Source organism: Apteryx rowi, unplaced genomic scaffold, assembly GCF_003343035.1.
Source record: "Apteryx rowi isolate R43461 unplaced genomic scaffold, aptRow1 scaffold_467, whole genome shotgun sequence".
Classification (NCBI taxonomy): domain Eukaryota; kingdom Metazoa; phylum Chordata; class Aves; order Apterygiformes; family Apterygidae; genus Apteryx; species Apteryx rowi.
Window position 1 is genome coordinate 685360 of NW_020450724.1, and position 18580 is coordinate 703939.

An 18580-nucleotide genomic window follows, 5' to 3' on the forward strand; every position below is an offset into this window, starting at 1 on the left:
GATACACAAGAAACTTTGGCACAACCTTCATTTCTGACCAGTGTCATTTTCTGTAGGTCTCAAACGGGCTTCCCTGCTCAGATAAGACTAATAAACCTCTTGAAATTACAACTCAAAAGCTGGCTTACACTATGCAAATGAAGCAAGTTCCCGCTTTGTGACAGAGGATTCATTTGTACCTCAGATTAGAGGCTCCAATCTGTATTTCTTGGTGACTAATGAATCTGGCCTCTGCAGACCAATTTCTGTTCCACTCTAGTTAATGGCTGCAGCAGTATCAGTGTGAGCATTTTGACTATTCTGTCTCCCATTAGAGAAAGAAAAAAGGCTTTAATGCCACTTCGAAGTATCTTCCACCTGCCAGGAAGGTCGTGGTGGCTCACAGTGCAGACAGAAAGAGGATATTAAAATGGATTAGGCTAATTAATCTTGCTCTGACAATAGTCTCGACCAACTTTTTCTATTCATTTATTTCCACAATACAGTATTCCAGAGCAAAATATTTTTGTTTGTACAACATGTTCTGTTTCCATTCCCAATGCTTTTAAATTGATCAAACAAATTATACATATGCTTAAGGACACATTATGAGTAGGTAAATGGGACAGAGTAAACATGGTGTTTCAGCAATGCATGGCATACTCAATGCACAGCATACTCAATGCACAGCTACATTATGCATTATTGTAAGAGCCTGCCTTCAATTGATTAACTGATTACTGTGATTGATTGAATTATTTTGTAAAAATAATGTAACGATGTCTCTGAATTCTTTTTTCCTCCTTATTTACTGTTACTTTATATGCAGCTTAATGAACCTTAAAACACGATGATAGAGTTGTTACAAGACAGACTTTTTTAAATGGCAGCTTTACTCAGTTTTACAGTTTTGCCTTCACTGATAACAGGGACAGTCAGTGGACATCTTGTTTGCTCTATTGATTTCCTTTTTAAACTGACCTTTGTGCAGGAATGGGAGTTAGTAATCTTTTTAAATATCTATGAACAGGTACAGGAACAGAAGGGGGAGTGAGAGTGGCCCAGGTTAATTTATATCCACTGAGTCAGCTTCATTTCATGCCTCCTGTAATAAAGAAGGCAGTTTGTCATAGACAAGCAGTTTATGGTGCTCTAGCTGCATGAGTTGTCTTAAGTTAGCCAAAACTACAGAATGCCATTTTTGGCATTAGTATTTTTAAATAGAAGTTATGTATTTTGACATTAACTTTAAGATGAAAGCTTCGGGCAAAACTTGTAGCATTTATTTTTAAATTTTTCAGCACATTAATAAGACTTCTTTATATCTGACATGAGATGAGTCAAATATGCATGTTTACCACTTAGGGACAACACAGTACTAGTGGCTGCGCTTCTGTTAATGCTAATTCAGCAAGGGGATGGAAAATATTTTTATGTTGGCAATAGTTTTCTAGTGCCATTAAATCACAGTAAATCATTCTGACAGTTAAGTATTATAATTGTCACCAGATAATGTTGGAAATTTTCCCCAGCTGCCTGGGGCAGTCAGACCTAATGATAGTTTTCTAATGAATGCAGGCAATTGTTGATACAGTGGACAACCTGCTCAGGCCTGAAGCTCTAGAGTCCTGGAAAGATATGAATTCTTCTGAACAAGCCCATGCAGCAACCATGTTACTTGATACTTTAGAAGAAGGGGCTTTTGTCTTGGCTGATAATCTCTTAGAACCAACTAGAGTCTCAATGCCCACAGAAAATATTGGTAAGTGAATTTCTTTTCAAGCATAACTTCAAGTGCTCTGCATTGCATTATGCAAAAACAACAAACATATTCTCGATAGCCACATACTCTCTGAAAGCTGAGCTATGCAGCATTTGCTAGAAAGCTATACCTGCCTGTGTAGAAAAAAAGTGCTCCTAAGCAGAGAAGTGCTTTTCTTGTATAGTTCTACAAAATTAGCGTTCTTCTTTAGTATTATTAATACACTGTAAAATGTAAAGTAGTTGATGTTGCAAAGTTGATTTACCACTGAAAAATCATTAGCAGAACGTAAGGCTATGAAGAGTGCTTAAATGGCAGAGTATGGATTTTTCTGAGGTAACTGCTTTCTGCAGAGCTGCAGAAATGCTTTCCTATTATATATAATCTATTCCTAATGAATTTAAATTACTTTTTGCATTGCGCTTTGCTGGTTAAATATTTTAGGCACTCAGAACATCGGCCAAATGTTTATATTAAACATGACTGCCTTCAGGTAAAAATGTGTTCAGTGGACTACATCTCCCATAATGCAGAATAGCTATGCTCCAGAGACTGCAGAATAGCTGAAGATAGTTGGAGCATAATTTAAAATTTAAGTGGTGACAGAGAAATGAAGGAGTTTAGTATTAGAGATGTGCAAATATTGGGAGATGGGCTGTGTTATAGCAAAARTCATTGCTATGCATAAAATTAAAATCGTTTGTCTTATTACGGTGATGAATGACGTCTCAGTGAGGTACAAGGAAGCTGAAAGTCTGCTAATTTGAAGGGGTACCAAGATAGAGACTTGAAATAGAGTGTAGAAATTAGACTTTAAATTCACGTTTCGATGTCTGCGTATTTGTAACTGTAGAAGATGATTCTGCTTAGTTTTTATCTGAGGAGGAAGATATTGGGAAGGGGTCAGGAAGGGTGTTACAATCTGTTACTGAAGTAACTGCACCAGTTGGTTCTGAAGGAATGTGGGTAGAATTGCAGAAAATCCTCTGAGAGTCTGGGCTGGAATTAGCCATTAGTATTTCTTCTCACTTATACAGAGGCCTTAAATAATGTACTTACTTTGGTTTTGCTTAAAACAGCAAAGAACCTTTTCCCAACTATCATATATTTCATTTCTAAGGCAGATGCTCCTTTAACACAGACAATATAGCTAGACATCTCAGTTAGGATGTAAATAAGCAGGTCCACTGAGTTCAGCAGGCTGTTTGACCATCGCTGCTTATCATAAGCTGTCTTCAAGTCGTGATTAGTAGTACACTGCTGGTCTCAAGCAAAACTGAATAGGCCTGTGCTAAATTCTGAACACACATCCGTATAGGTGTTTTAGAGAATCAGAAATCATTCACAAATTCCATACCTTTTGTAGGTCTATGTACCCAGTTTAACATAACACAGATATTTGATAATAAATTGACTGCCCTGACCTATGTGATTTTCCAGATCCAAAAGAATCCAGCCTTCAGTGGTAATCCCGTGAAAGCTCCTTTACATATAATGTGGTATAAAATTAGAACTTAAGTAAGGATGAATTGCATCTGAGCTTTCACTTTAAAATACTTTTTTTTAGCGGACAAATAAAATGTCTTATTATAAACCTTTTTTTAAAATTAGAATTAGAAAAAAATATTAGACTCTTCTTTAGATATGAATACTGATTTCACTAAATATGCTGCTTAGGTGTATTTAGCTATTCATTTGCTGACTGTTTCAAAACCTTATTATATCTAAATCAATACTCAGAGCTCTAGATCAGTGGATATTGTACAGGTTTACGGAGCTTCCAAATAAACATTTCTCTGCAACACTTGTGTTTGTGGTATTTTTAAGAGGGGTTTTTTGAGCACACATTAAAAAAGGTTTGATGTCATGTTTTCACTATTATAGGGCTGTCATTTCAGTAGCATGCACTAGGTTTAGTTAAAATATAAAGAATCTAAGTCTGTGTGGTTGAAATATGCCAGTAGAGATCTGTCTTACAGAGGCAAATAAGGACCGCCGTGTGAGGAAATTAAAGAAAGGGCAGGGGGAAAATACCATCTCCAGGCATACTGCAATCTGGCCAAAAGACTTTTTCTTCATCCTTCTTTTTACCACTTGTTTTTTCTCTGGCCCGCCTAGTTTTGGATGTTGCAGTGCTCATTACTGAGGGCCAGGTGCAGGACTTGAAGTTTCCTCAGGGCAGTAAAGGCGGCAATTCGATTCAGCTCTCTGCAAGCACCGTGAAGCAGAACAGCAGGAACGGTGAGTCCTGGGCGCCTAACACTGACACCTCCATTAAGTTTTATAAAAACTGCATTCTCCCCCCTACTTAAAAAATGAAAACAAAACAAAAGAAGACTGTTAGTGACTTTTTTTTAAAGGTAGTGGGTACCTGGGCATTTTTCTTCCAATCTATAGCCTGAGAATGCCTCTCTGTTTACTGATACTTCATTTTCCATTCATTAGATTACAGATTGCACTCTCTGATGAGTATGAATTTCATGGCATGATGATGGGAGTTTTTCTTTTGTAGGATTAGCAAAACTGGTTTTCATCATTTACAAAAGTTTGGGACGTTTTCTCAGTACGGAAAATGCAACCATAAAGCTGGGCAGCGACTTTGCTGGGCGGAATAGTACCATCGCGGTGAACTCCCACGTCATCGCAGCCTCCATCAACAAGGAGTCGAGCCGGGTGTACCTGACTGATCCTGTGCATTTCACTCTGGAGCACATCGATGTGAGTTTCGCTAATGAACTAACGGGAAGGTCATAAAATCAGCACGAGAAAAAAGCAATGCAGAAAAATAACCTTTTTTCCATTTCAATTTTAAAAGTTGGACTAGGTCAAAGACACAAGTTTAGTTAAGTCTGTGAACATAAAATTAAATGAGCCTGGTTCAGTGATTATTAGAACTTAAGTGTATTCTTAATGAAAGCTAATTCAGTAATCAACATGAAAATGTAAATGACTAATTTGTTTCTAAATGAAAATTAACTCTAACCTTAGTAGTAGGATAGAAAATATCAACCGTTAAGATTCTTGTTTGTTTGAGATGGCAAGTTTAAATGACGCTTGAACTTTTTACATTGATTTCAGACAAGTTCTGGAAACCTATAGAAATTGTTTAAATATATTCATGCAGTGAAAAACAAAGTAAGATATCTTTGGTGTGTTATGCTTCAGATTTGTATGTATCTTCTGCATGATAATTTATTTCACGTATTTCTTTGCTCTTTAAGTTGGTCCTTTCTGTTTCATGTTTCACATGGGAAAACTAAATGATCAGTATAGGCGTGGAGAAAAGATGTTTGGATCTTCCTCCCATTTTCCATGGTTTTGTAAATCTGTTTTGATGGTTTTTCATCAAAATAGATAGGCATTGAGGAATTAACTTTTTCCTGATGTCTGTTCACATGTCTTTGGCCTGACCAAAGGTAAGAATCATAGGAAAGAGAACATATTTTTAAATACTCAATTACAGGAGAAATCTCTTCAGAATAAATTCACAGTCCTAATTTTGCAGAGAACAAAAATGGCTATAATGTACCATCAGTGCATAAAATTGTAAGATGGAAATTGTAATTGTTTAAAAATGGGTCTACAGTAATTGAGACTACACTTTAGAATGTTTCGGACTATAAAGTCCCTTTTAAACTAGATGTCTTCCATGTATAACATAGTCCACAATTTTGCTGATGAAAAGCTTTATTGTCCGAAACATGCAAAGTTTAATCTAAATTACCCTTTACACATATTAAACAATTGTTATTGCCATCTTAGTGTGTAAAATCCTCATTTTATTTTATCCTTTTATCTCCCAGCCTGACAATTACTTCAATGCAAATTGTTCCTTCTGGAACTACTCAGAGAGGACTATGATGGGATATTGGTCAACTCAAGGCTGCAAACTGGTTGACACGAATAGAACTCATACAACCTGTGCTTGCAGTCACCTAACCAACTTTGCAATTCTTATGGCTCATCGGGAAATTGTGGTAAGTAATGATGTTTCTAGCCATGAACAGGAAACAAACCTTTTAAGATTTAACTTTAAATTTTTTAGAAGGATCCAAAACTTCTGATGTTTCTTCAGTATTTATAACTTCTACCCACTATTTCCAAAATAACATGAAAGATGGACAAGGAAGGACAAGAGATTTCTTCAAGTCGTATTTTAAAGTTACTGACCAGCCTTACAACCGTTCTACAGACTTTACAGATTACAGATGGAGACTATCTGTAGGGGCACCTGTGCAGGCTGTTCTCTGGAAGCATAAGTGCCAGCTCTCCTTACGATAGGAAGGTCAAAGAGCTACCTTACTGGGTTTTTGAATGCCTGTTTGTACTCTGAAATTTTATTGTCTAGTCAAAGCACTTGCCAGATGTCAAGGGGCCCAGAGTATGCACTATTTGCAAGGTTATGAGGCTTTTCATAAACCCATTGTATTCTGAAAGGTCACTAAAAAAGCAACTGAGATGACAAGAGTGAGTCTGTTGCAACTGAAGGAAGGAATCATCTTAGAACTGGAGTTTGATATGTAACATATACTGCATTTTGTCCTAATTGCTGTGTCCATTGTTAATCTTAGCCGTCTTTTCCGATGTGGAGTTGCAGGTCTGTAGGAAAGAATATGTACTCTTAGAAGAAGGCCCAAGTGAAAGCTCTCCCACTTCACTTGCATCAGAGTCTAGTGGTACTTTCAAAATGTTATGTCTCTCTACTTGTTCTTGTCCAACAAGTTTACAGTCAGTCGTAGCAGAAGTCAAAATGCTCTCTGATTGGCAAAAATAGTCATCTTTCGCACTTCGACCTGCTGGTCTTCTACTTACCCTAATCTTGCTCTTCTGAGAAGCTGACCTGAGGCTGATAAATTGCGGAGTACATTTTCCCCATCTCATATAATGAGCAAGTAACTTTTCTGGATGCTACCTGTGAAAATGGATTTTTGTTTATACTCATAAAGAGTCATATTAATTTTCTCCATTCTTGATTATTTCTAGTACAAAGATGGAGTGCACGAATTGCTCCTCACTGTCATCACCTGGGTGGGAATTGTCATCTCTCTTGTTTGCCTGGCCATCTGCATCTTCACATTCTGTTTTTTCCGTGGCCTACAAAGTGATCGTAATACTATTCACAAGAACCTTTGTATCAACCTATTCATTGCTGAGTTCATTTTCCTAATAGGCATCGATAAGACAGAGTACAAGGTAAGTCTTCTGTGTGTGTCCTGATCTTGTTCTCTGAACTGACTATTTAGAATAGATTTGAATTAAAACACAACAAACTGCCAAGTTTTCAGTGTTCTGACACAGCAAGGCTAAAATAAAATGAGAAAATATCTCATGATATTTAGCGCTATGAGAAAATAAGATAGACATGCTCATAAATAGTATTTACATTCAACAAAAATATTACTGTGGCCTTAATTTCCCACTTACAGCAGTGTTTCATTTTCAGTTGAGAAACACCAGCTATTAATGAAGCAGGTGGTTTAAACTTCTGAAAGAGGAGCTGAAATTAAATGTTGACATACTAAAAAGATATACATTATATATATATTCTCTCTGTATAGTCATATATATCTCAACAGCTATTGGCATTCTTTTTATATGTATATACACAAATACATGTGCACACACATGTACACACAGAGCCTTATTAATATATTTACCCATTTTTTGCACTGCACATTCATGCACTTTTTTGGCAGTATTGTTGAAATTAATTGTGTCATTCAGAAGTGATTGACTTGAAATTTAATAATTTGGTAGAGTTTCATCCAGCATTCGGCCAAAGAGGAGAAAATCTATATTGGTTTCTGGTATGACATTATAAACTTCTAAAATACAGAATTTGATATTAAAGCAGAAAAAAATTTTGCTGGCTGCTTGGTAATTTTAAAGAAGCAGTATTACATTATGCATCTAGAACCAACTGTTACGTCTCAGATTATCTAAACTGTAAGTCCTAATACCATATCAATTTCAAAATTAAAGGATTACTTGTAAAATTGAATAGTCTACTCTATAAATAAAGGTTGGGGGGAGGCTAGGTTTCCATATTTTCACCTGTGCATGTTAGCTGAATATACTTTCTGCAGCTCCTGTCAATACATTAGTATTTGCAAATATTTAGTACATATTTTCAGATAGTGAAAATGTTCCTGGACTTGTGAAGGATATCTGATAGAAATATATGCTGTTCTATTGTATGTTATTTAATTCGAGACGTAATGATGTGAAGATTTTGTGGTTTATTTTTTCCTCATTCTGTTTCTTTGCAGATTGCATGTCCGATATTTGCAGGCCTCTTACACTTTTTCTTCCTGGCAGCCTTTGCCTGGATGTGTCTAGAAGGAGTGCAGCTTTATCTTATGTTAGTAGAAGTATTTGAAAGTGAATATTCTAGGAAGAAATACTATTATGTTGCTGGCTACCTCTTCCCTGCTACCGTAGTTGGTGTCTCAGCAGCTATTGACTATAAGAGCTATGGAACAGAGAAAGCGTAAGTAATTGCAAGTGACCTGAGTGTTTTTCAAGTGAATAATTTTTTAAAGCCTGTTAGCTGTCAGAGGGTCCCTGACAGACTAAAATACCATCTGAAAGCTTTACTGGTAAGAGAATGGCGATGCTGTGCACAAATTACAATCAAGTCTTTTGTAATTCTCTAGGTTCAGAGGATTTGTTCTCTAGAGAGACCAATTCTAAATTATGGTCTTTCTTTTAACACAAAAGATTGACCTGAAACAAATTGAAAAAGTAAATAACTTTTTGGCCTCAAATGGATATTAAGTAAAAATTCGTCTCAACTTAAAGTATCTGACAGGCTTAACCACCCAGTTTTAAGCTAATGCTTCATTAGATCTCTTTGTTCAACTGGCCCTCTAGCTAACTCTCATCCTGAATTATGGCAGTACAATATTCTAACCCGTATGTTTCACTTTGATAATATTTTATCAGGCGAGTAGAGCAGGATTAAAATTAGCCACTGTCTTTTATTTATAAAGATACAGATATATATAGAAAGTGACATAAGGTAGACAGAGGACGTTTCTGAGGATTTGAGTTGCTGGAGGCATGAATTTGCCTTCCAATACTGTTTACTTTGTCCTTTGATGAAATTAGTTACAGAATGGGAAGATACTGTTGACTACAAGAAAGCGGCTTGATTTTGCTACTGATGAAAGACAAATAAAAGCAATTCAGCAGGGAACTGGGGTGTACGAAAAACGAATCACTAAGTGAAGTCAGTCCTAATAAGTTTACGCATCATTTGGTCCGGTATCATGTGTATTCTTTCTCTACTGTTCAACTCCCAATTGGGGCATTTTATTTAAACCATATTGTTTTTCTGCAAAACATGGCATCTGAACATTTTCTGTATGGTGTTCCTCAGGGATAAGCACTTTGCATATGATATAAAGTTAAAAGCAGATTCTGAAGATTGCAGGGAAAACCTGTGAAAAATAATGTATCTACTGATTTTAGGTTCATTAATCCATGGCAATAGCTGTGACTGAACCTTCTGACTGAAAGGAGAAAGAGCTTGTTTTGTTTTTATTTCGTCTTATACGTTAGCTATTCCTGATGATGTATTTTCAAGATCCGTAGTATTATTAAACAGGACTCAGCAGAAGAGTTGCAGGTTAGGAAAAATTGTCCATGATTAAGTGGTACTGTGTACTGTTTATCATTGTTTACTAAAGAAATGTTAGTTTAAGAAATATTTTTGCACTTTGCATTTATGGAACTAAGGACACAATGCAATTATTCACCTTCCATTCTCTTTTTTTCTACCATAGTTGCTGGCTCCATGTAGATAACTATTTTATCTGGAGTTTCATTGGGCCTGTTACCTTTATTATTCTGGTAAGAACTTCGTTTTTTTTCTTTCATTCTAGGTTGCCTTACAGCAAAGTTATAAAAAGATTAAATCCTTATTTGCAGGACATTTCATGAAAATACTTATATACAATTTGTAGCGTGAGCAATGGTCATGAAAATGTTTAGAAATCTTTAAGGTGTACTGACTAAATGATTAACTGTCAAAGCTGTGGTGGTGCTTCAGCATAGTCATTTTTTTCCTAATGCTTTGAACTCTGAAGGTCATATCGACATGTGTAGTCATATGAAAAATCAATAAAGTGCTAAAAACAGGTTTTTTAAAGGAGCCACTATTGCACATGTTCCAGAAATTTAACTGCTAATTATCTAATATACTGGAACTTCTCAAAAGAGTGTTCAAATGCATTGGATAATTAAGTAAATTTTATATTTCAGTGTACTTATACAGTACTTGTATGTATATTTGCATATGCACATTTTTTGTGACTACTTCTATATGTATTTATGCTACTTGTAATGTATGTTAGACATACAAGTTCATATGTTTTAGTATAAATAATAGAGTATTGTGCAATCAGTAGAAAGCTTACACACATTCTTCCAATCTGTTGAGTTAATTTGTTGTGTACATATGCACCCATGTATACACCCACAAGTCTGTGCCGCATTGTCCATTTAAGATTGAATGTTGTATTCTTACATCCATTATCAATTCTCCCAGCATTGCTCCAGTCAGCCCAGGAAAAAAACATGTCCCTGTTATTTCCGACTGATAATACTGACGCTCTACAACAAAATAATTTGGAAGGAAACTGAATGCAAAATGTGCTTTTTGGTTCAACTTAGCTTTCTCTGCTAGTTCAAGATTTTTAAAGCCTGGCTGTGCTTGAGAAATATTTGAGAAGGCTGGTGCTAGGGACATAACCTGGATACACAGAGATCTTTTTTCTAACTTCTGATAGTTTGGAAGGATGCATTTATTTTTATGCTTTTGAAAGTTTAAGGAATTACCCGTACCCTTGCCTTTACACAACAGTACGTTTGTGAAAAGCAACAGAAGTTAAGTTCAACCCCCTTTCTCCAAATTCAGAAATTGCATTTTGTCATTACTATTTTTTTCAGCCTTAAGAACAACTGTCAGGCATAATTCTAAAATTTCTGACTTTTATAGATGTACATGCCAGACTTGCTATTTAAACACATATTTTGTAGGTTATAATTTACATTACTTCTCCGTGTAAAAATAAACTGATACTATATGATTCTGGAAATTTCTATAGAAGTATGTGACCAATCTTTCATAGGTAATTTATTCCCTCCTGGTATCTTCAGATAATGAAATAAGCTTATCTGTGTGTTTGTTTAAAATAAGTTTATCAGTGTCAGTTTTACTCTGTTTATATGAAGAACTGTTTTTAACCCTTAAATAGTTACTTAAGAAAAGATAGTTGTGCAGTGTAGCAATTGTTTCAATTTGTAGGCATGTTTTCAAAGAAATAGGTTTAGGTGCCAAAACTTACGTGTGTATCTATTGAATTAGAAAGATTATAGTCTTTGCAAGATACATGTCTAGACCATCAGAGTTATACAGAGTTTATTCTAAATATATTTGCAATTAATTCAAGTCTAAGAGTGAAGGGTTTTTTTTAATTAAACCTACAATTACAATCAAAAGATATACTTAATATTTTCAATATGATAGGTGATATTTTTCAGCACATAAAGCTGTTTCTGTCAGTTGTTGTAATCATTGCTAGAAAATTGTTCCAAGTTCGAGGTCACAATAGTTGCGTTACTCACCTCAAGTCTGCTTGTGTGGTGATAATTTTGCTTTTTGTGTCTGGCTTTTTTATTGTTACTGTGAGTATTTTGCTAAGTCACCTCTATTTCTCTCTCTTGCTTTAAAATAATGTTTAATACAGGAAGCTTTGGGCATTGCTGATGGCTTTTTCACTTCCTCACAACCAGGTCAGAGTGAGAATAGAGGTGAAGGACATTTAATCATATTGACCATGTACAGACATAGTTCACTATTATTTACTGGCCATGACATTATTATCCTCCAGTAAATCATTTAGGCTGAGACGCAAAAGGCTTTTGGGAGCAGTATTCCCAACTTCAAAAATATGAAACAGCAGGTAGCAATCACAGCACAGTTCCTGGGAGTAATTCTTCTCTAGCAATTGCTTTGCCCTCTAATCGTCCCAACTGAGAAAGCAAGAGAGAGTGCAGGAAGAAGTGTGAGGAGTGTAATGGCTGAAAAATAATATGTTGTGTGCAGTGTAACCAGAGAAGAGCCATGTTTGTAGTGTAGCATCCTTTGCATCAGTAGCATGTAAGAATTTCACCTTAGTAAACCTTTTAACATGTTGATCAAATCATTCTTCTGCTTCTCATTTTAACGGTACTGTTAAAATATATACAAAGTCTTTTCTGACAATATTGCTTACTACTTTAATTTATGAAATTTCTCCAAGTTTATAGCTGTTTGCACTCATGTCTGTATACAGTTTTGCACAGGATGAGGGTGGGAGGTGAGGAGGGGAAAGCATGAAGGAAGACTGTCTTCTGAGGAACTTTCAACTTCACTATTTCTATAGCCTGTCATGCCTTTGGGCACCAGGGTTATTATATCTATGCGAAAAGAGCATGTAAGTAATGAGCGGTGGGAAACCATTAGTATGCCTGAAATGGTTTAATGAAAGCTTGGATCATGACACATCAGGAGCTGTTCTTATCATTTGGACAGCTCCATCTGCATCTTTAATAATTAATTCAGTTCAGTAAGAGTTCAGCTTGCGCACTCATTTAGAAGCCTTCTTCAGAGAGCACCTCTCTCGCTGCCAGTCCCAGGGAGAAATAGGCTTCTGCATGGCTAAGAGCAAAGATCTGGAGATACAAGAGCAGTTTTAGAGCTGCATTTGCCAGGTAACAAAAGCTCCGGGGAGTTCAAAAAGGGTCAGAACATGTGCAGTTCAGCTAGGTTACTTCAGAGTGGTGTTTCTGTTCTTCTGTCTTATCATATCCATGTCAGCACTGCAGGCTGTGTGCAATGAATTTTAAGCTGCTAAGCTCAGGCGGACGTGATTCAACTGAGCAGGTTGATGGCTATAAAACAAACAGGACACTCCTGTAATCTGTGGTCAGAAAAACCTGAATATTTTGACTTCTGTGTAGATCCATGTTCATTCATATCCAAGAAATGGGGGAAGTTGGTTTGCTCTTTGTTCAGCCAAAACAGCTGGAGTTGGTTCCTCACAGATGGAGCCAATGTGTTAGGCTAGCAAAGGTCATTTAAACAAAAATTCCTGGAATGTTCTGTTTCATTGACATAGGAAAGATAGTTTTCTTTTTCACCCAGACTGAGGTGTTACTTCACCAAAGTCAGTGGATGTATACATACACATATGCACACATATCTAGCTTCACATATAAAAATAGACATATATAAATAGCTTATGCATACAAATAACATAAAAGTATCTTTTTATAGTAGACACCTGATAAATGGTATTTATCTATTGCTCATAGGGGAAAATTTGTCATAATTATTGCAAAATCTAGCTTTATCTGGCCACTAATCCATTTTACCTGGGACTAATTCCAGTCCATTAGTCTTCTGTGCAGGTTATCACATCCACTTTTTTTTTAAAGTTAATTGACTTGAAGACATTCCCTCCACCAAAATTTTATTGGCTGCAGCTGCCAGAGGGACAAAATTCCATCCTGTACCATGTTTCATGTCCAGTACCTGCTGGTTTTCCAGACCAGAAATGGCATTGTGCATGTTGGATATGAAATAAGCATCAGCTTCCAGCGTGGTGAACTCGATTACTACCATAAAAATTCTTCAAATTTTATATTTTAAAGTAGTGACATTTTAATTCTTTTAATATGTACCTAACTGTCTTTCTTTCCCTCAGTTCTATCCAATTATACTTGTCATTTGAAGAGATATGTAGGAACTGATATTTTTAAAAGTGCTATAATTTTTTTTTTTTTTTTTACTTTTACATATATTTCTAAAATTAGAGCATAGATTAAACTGGTTCTCTATGTAATCCAGTATCTTGTCTCTCATAGTGGTTAACGTATTTTAGAAATTAGAGCAAGAAACTAGTATAGACATTTATGAAATACTATCATCCAAGTTTTTGATTATTCTTACCAGCTCATGTTTTAAAGTGCTTGCACATTACAGCTCCAGCTGCTGTAGCTGTGTGTTCTGTCACTCTCAGCATCACAGCAGAATGGTCAAATCCTAATGTGGTGCCTGACTGACTCCTAAATTACTATTTTTACACTTCTGAAGAGGGCTGGCTTGATTTTCAGAAGGGAAGCATGAATAAGGTTTTACTGACTTTACCAAGATTAGGGCTCCAGGACTGTTTGCAATGTATATGCCGCAGCCATTATGTGTGTTTACAGGGTGCATTTGTATAGTCTATTTAGCACTGAAGTAGCCAGTGATGTTCAGATGCAGATTTCGGTTCATCTGGGATAGATGCAGCCCAGGTCAGGATGAGGACTAGCCTGTCACTAGTCCGTTATCTTATATGATGGGGTGAGAAAATCATAAGACCACCGAGAAGGGGGAAATATGCCCTGTGCAGTTGTGCCCATCTAACAGGGCTCTTCCAGCGGCCAGCATATGGCAAGTAGAGTGGAGGAGCTGTAGGCAATGCGTAAGCTTCCAGCACCGTATCTGAGCCCTAAGAGCCAGGCATAATGATGGGGAAGGAGAGAAACAAGATTTGCATTTGAGATTAGATTATGGTATTTACTATTTCTTACAAAAAAGATACAAAATTGTTGGGGCAGCAAGTGGACTTCCTTTGAGAGCTATATTTTCAGAGTAGCAGGAAATCAAAACTCAAAAGTTGTAGTTTATCCTGTGCTTTTTTGAAAACAAGACTGCTAAAATTCAGCATGGCTCTTTGAGTCACCCTATTAGCTGTATTGCTCATGCCATTGGGCCTTCTTTGGGCATGTGAAAAGCTCTGGGCATTGTGATACTCCTGGGGAAGCAGAAGGCACTGTGTTTGGTTAGACTAGTTTGTTGTCAGAGGCCCATTTATTTCCTCCCAGGTTGCTTCTGGAAGCCCATCTTGCCATTCACCTGGACCTTTATGTGACTTTGGTGCCATTGACTCTTGTGCGTTTGTACTGAACAAAGAAAGGTGTCCTACTCAGGAGGTCCATCAATGTTGGCAAATACCTGCAGATTAATTTCCTTGGATTAGTAACAGTTCAGTCATCGCAGAATCACAAAATAATCTGGAAGGGATTTCAGGAGGTCTCTAGTCCAACCTCCTGCTCAGACCAGGTTGCTCAGGGCTTTATCCAGATGGGTCTTGGAAACTTCTAAGGATGGAGACTGCGCAGCCTCTCTGGGCAACCTGCTTCACTGTTTGGCAGTCCTTGTGGTGAAAAAGTTTTTCCATTTACAGAGTTAATGCACATGAATGCAAAAATACTAAGGATGTTTCCTTCCTGTACAGACTTCTCCCCACACATATTTCTCACTGAGAAAATAATTTAGCCTTTTCTTCTAAAAGTAATTATTCTCCAACAAGTTCCCTTCCCTCACTGCTTAGTGTCTTGTGTAATAAAATGGCAGGATGCCCAAAAGTCTTTAGCTCATGGGTTCCTCCAAAACAATCAATTTCTAGAGGAAGAGCAGTGCGGAAGCCAAAAGTGAATGCATCTGCAGAAAGGTTTGGTTACAGTTTTTGTAAGCAGGCAGAATAGGCTTTTGATAATGACACAGTGTTTAACAGAGATGCCGGTGTGTTTGAACGAGTGGCAAACGATGGTCTTTGACTGCTGAAACTGAAAACTATGCAGTATTTCGCAGTGATGGAGAAACAAGCATCATATGTTCTGTTGTCATAGTTACTTTGCCTTCAAAGTACAATAATTTGCTTTTGTTTTTGTTTTTCTTTTCTTAGAAGGTCTTCTTCTGCTACCATGATACAGCATTATTATTTCAGTGGTCTGCTTTGGTGTTCTGTTTCCTAAATTAGAATTAAAGTGTCTATTAAGAATCTGTTATGTACAGTTATTCCCTAATCCAACAAGGACAAACATGCAGAGAGAGCAGAGTATTTACATAAAACCTTCTGAATATGCTGGAGCTTGGCTCAGGCTCTAGGGCAGGGCCACGTCTCCTTGCATGTCACTGAAGGAAACAAGCTTTTGTTTCTTATATATCAAGCCAGCCCTTCAATTGTACAAGAAATTGGAGGATAAAACCCTCTCCTTTTGTAAGGCAGTCCTTTATGGGCTAAGCCATGCCTATAAGTTTTTGATCAAAGAATGATGTTGCTGGTACAATACAGGATACTCTAGGGTAGCTACTTAAGCAAGGATTAGCTTCCAGCTGTGCTGTAAATAGTATTCTGATTTGGATTGTGCACTCCCAGTTACGTAGGTTGCAGCCAAAGTTGATTTACATGTTGAGATTGGCATGGGGCATGTCTCTTAGCTCTTACCCTGTTTGTTTCCACAAAAAGTAAATCAAAGCTGCATTTTTCAGGTGAGCTGAAGTTGTTCAGACTATGTCAGCTGTCACAATGCACAAGAAACATTTATAAGCATAGAAGAACAAAATCTTTGCATGAAAAGGCATAGAACTGGGAGCCAGATCATATGCAGAACCCAAGTCCTGTTCCGATGCAAAGGACAGAGAGAAGCAACTTGTTTTCTCACCTACATACCTTACACAGTACAGTGGAAACCTCAATAAGAGGAACAAAATGATCACAATGATATAATGAAGTATTTCTCAACTGCTTGGTCATTACCCATAAGGATCATAAAAGCTAATCAGCAGGGTCACAAGATATGACACATCTGTCACATTTTGCAGCAATGAAAATTTGCTTACCTATGCCATGCCTATATTTACACTTAAAGGTGAAGTATTTTCTATCAGTTCTTAAAACACACACAGAGGAGAATTCTAAAAGCTTATTTTTATTTATATTGTACACACCTTTTACATTAATCGCAAGGTACAATTGTAAAAATATTTCGCTTCTGAGCTCAAAAAGCTGACCAACTCTGATGTGGTGTTAAGAACTGCATTATGGTACATAATATCCATCTCGATTTTGAGACAGCAGCAGCAGTGATAAGTTTGTTGCCCTTAGCTGTAGGAATTATTTCTCTAGTATATGTCTTCTTTGTTAACAGTCTATCATCAGAGCCTTCAAAGCACTCCTCTTTTTTAAGTTGTTACAACCTTATCTTTATTGGGTTTTGAGTGATATTTCTGACCATTGTGATACAGCTCTAGGAACATCTCTAGTATGAACTAGTATCCCCAGTGTTACAGAAGATCTGAGGAGTTCGATGCTGTCTCAAACCACAGGCTCCCCAAAATAGGAGACGGGCTTGATCATTCTTCAGTAATAGATTTCAGATATGTCGGGAAGATTATAAGAATGGATTATAATCCTTATCTATCTAATATGTATATTATAAGGATTTTCTCCCAGCATATTCTCCCAGCTTCTGTTAGTTAAGTTTAGGGTTTTCTTGTGGACCACTGTACCAGTGGATAAGGATGGATCTCTTCTCCATGAATGGGCACAGCTCTCATAGCTCTTAGCATTTTCAACTATATAATTATATTTGAGTTGTTTCCATGATATAAGAGAGCACACACTAATTATTCCAATGAACCGTACACATCTTTTCAAGCATATTGTGCAGTCATCTTTACGTTTGGCTTACCTATGTTCTTCACGTGCTTTGAAATCAATGGGAGAAAGGCACCTAATATCATTGCTATCTGTGATTCTGTTTCACAATATGAAAACTATAAAAAATTACCTTTCAGTATTTTCCCCTGGGTTATCTGTATGAATGACACAACAAGAATAAGATGGCATAGTCCTTTMCTTCAAATGGCATGCAGTCTCACTGCAGTAAAATCCAGACTACAAAAGGAATGGAGGCAGTAAGAGGGTGCACCCAGAGCATATATGTATGCCGCTGTTAAGTTTGATGCATTTGCTACATCTTTGTGTTTCTTTTCTTTCCCTTTTATTTTATTTTTCTATGGTTACATTTAAGCTATTTTCAAGACCAGGTTTTCAAGATTTTTCAGATGTTTCAAGACGGAATTTGTGGGAACCAAGGGGAATTAAAAAAAGAAAGGGAGGAAACCAGCAAAGGAGAAAAACATTCCAGAAGCATAGGATGATACAAAGGCAGCTAAACGTTAAGGGTAACTGTAGCCCTTGGAAAAAGCCAGTGAGATGGGGAACAGGACCAGAACGGATAGGCAGAGGTGAACAGGGGTTGAGAGCAACTGAGAGCAACATGCAGAAAGCAGAGCCAGAGTGATGGTGGCAAGTGTTGGACACAAGCAAAATATGGCTGCTTCAGCATAATATAGTCAGTTTAGGAAAATTAAGTAAAACAAGGATTTTTAACATTTTTGCCCCTCACCTGTATTTGCAATCACCACTTACAAACTGACTGATAAAAGTTACCCAGTTTCACTACATATTTGAAAATAAACTGTGGGTTTTTGTTTAGTCTGTAACATCATCATTATTCAACCTATTACTTGCAGTAGTTTAATTTCGTTCTTATCTGTTTTGACAGCTGAATCTTATCTTCTTGGTGATCACATTGTGCAAAATGGTGAAGCACTCAAACACTTTGAAACCAGACTCTAGCAGGTTGGAAAACATTAAGTAAGTGCTTTGTGTTCAAGTATGAGAACTATGATTATTTTCTGATTGCTGAACTGATTGAAAGCTACTCTCCATTAGGAACACATGCCTTTGTCTCCCAGCAACTGCAGATGTCAATTAGGAGCAAACAGAACCAATCCTGCTTTCGTCACATTGTTGCCACAATGTCACAAACATTGGTCAAAATTAGATAATTTCAGCCTGGAACTAGTGCCAAGAAACTGTTTCACGGAAATGCCACAGCACTGTAGTAATTTCATTTGCATTTAAAATGCAGTTCAAAAATGATGTTCCTGTT

General features: G+C 36.8%; 1 protein-coding gene across 1 annotated transcript in view; it reads left to right on the forward strand.

Moving 5' to 3' along the window:
- The window catches only part of ADGRL2 (adhesion G protein-coupled receptor L2), a 124965-nt gene that overhangs the window by 93394 nt on the left and 12991 nt on the right, over positions 1-18580 (forward strand). The window contains exons 10-17 of the mRNA XM_026077908.1: positions 1558-1741; positions 3860-3982; positions 4254-4459; positions 5545-5718; positions 6725-6934; positions 8011-8231; positions 9529-9595; positions 18191-18282. Of these exons, the coding sequence (XP_025933693.1) occupies positions 1558-1741; positions 3860-3982; positions 4254-4459; positions 5545-5718; positions 6725-6934; positions 8011-8231; positions 9529-9595; positions 18191-18282 (1277 nt within the window). The remainder of the gene's footprint in view (positions 1-1557; positions 1742-3859; positions 3983-4253; positions 4460-5544; positions 5719-6724; positions 6935-8010; positions 8232-9528; positions 9596-18190; positions 18283-18580) is intronic.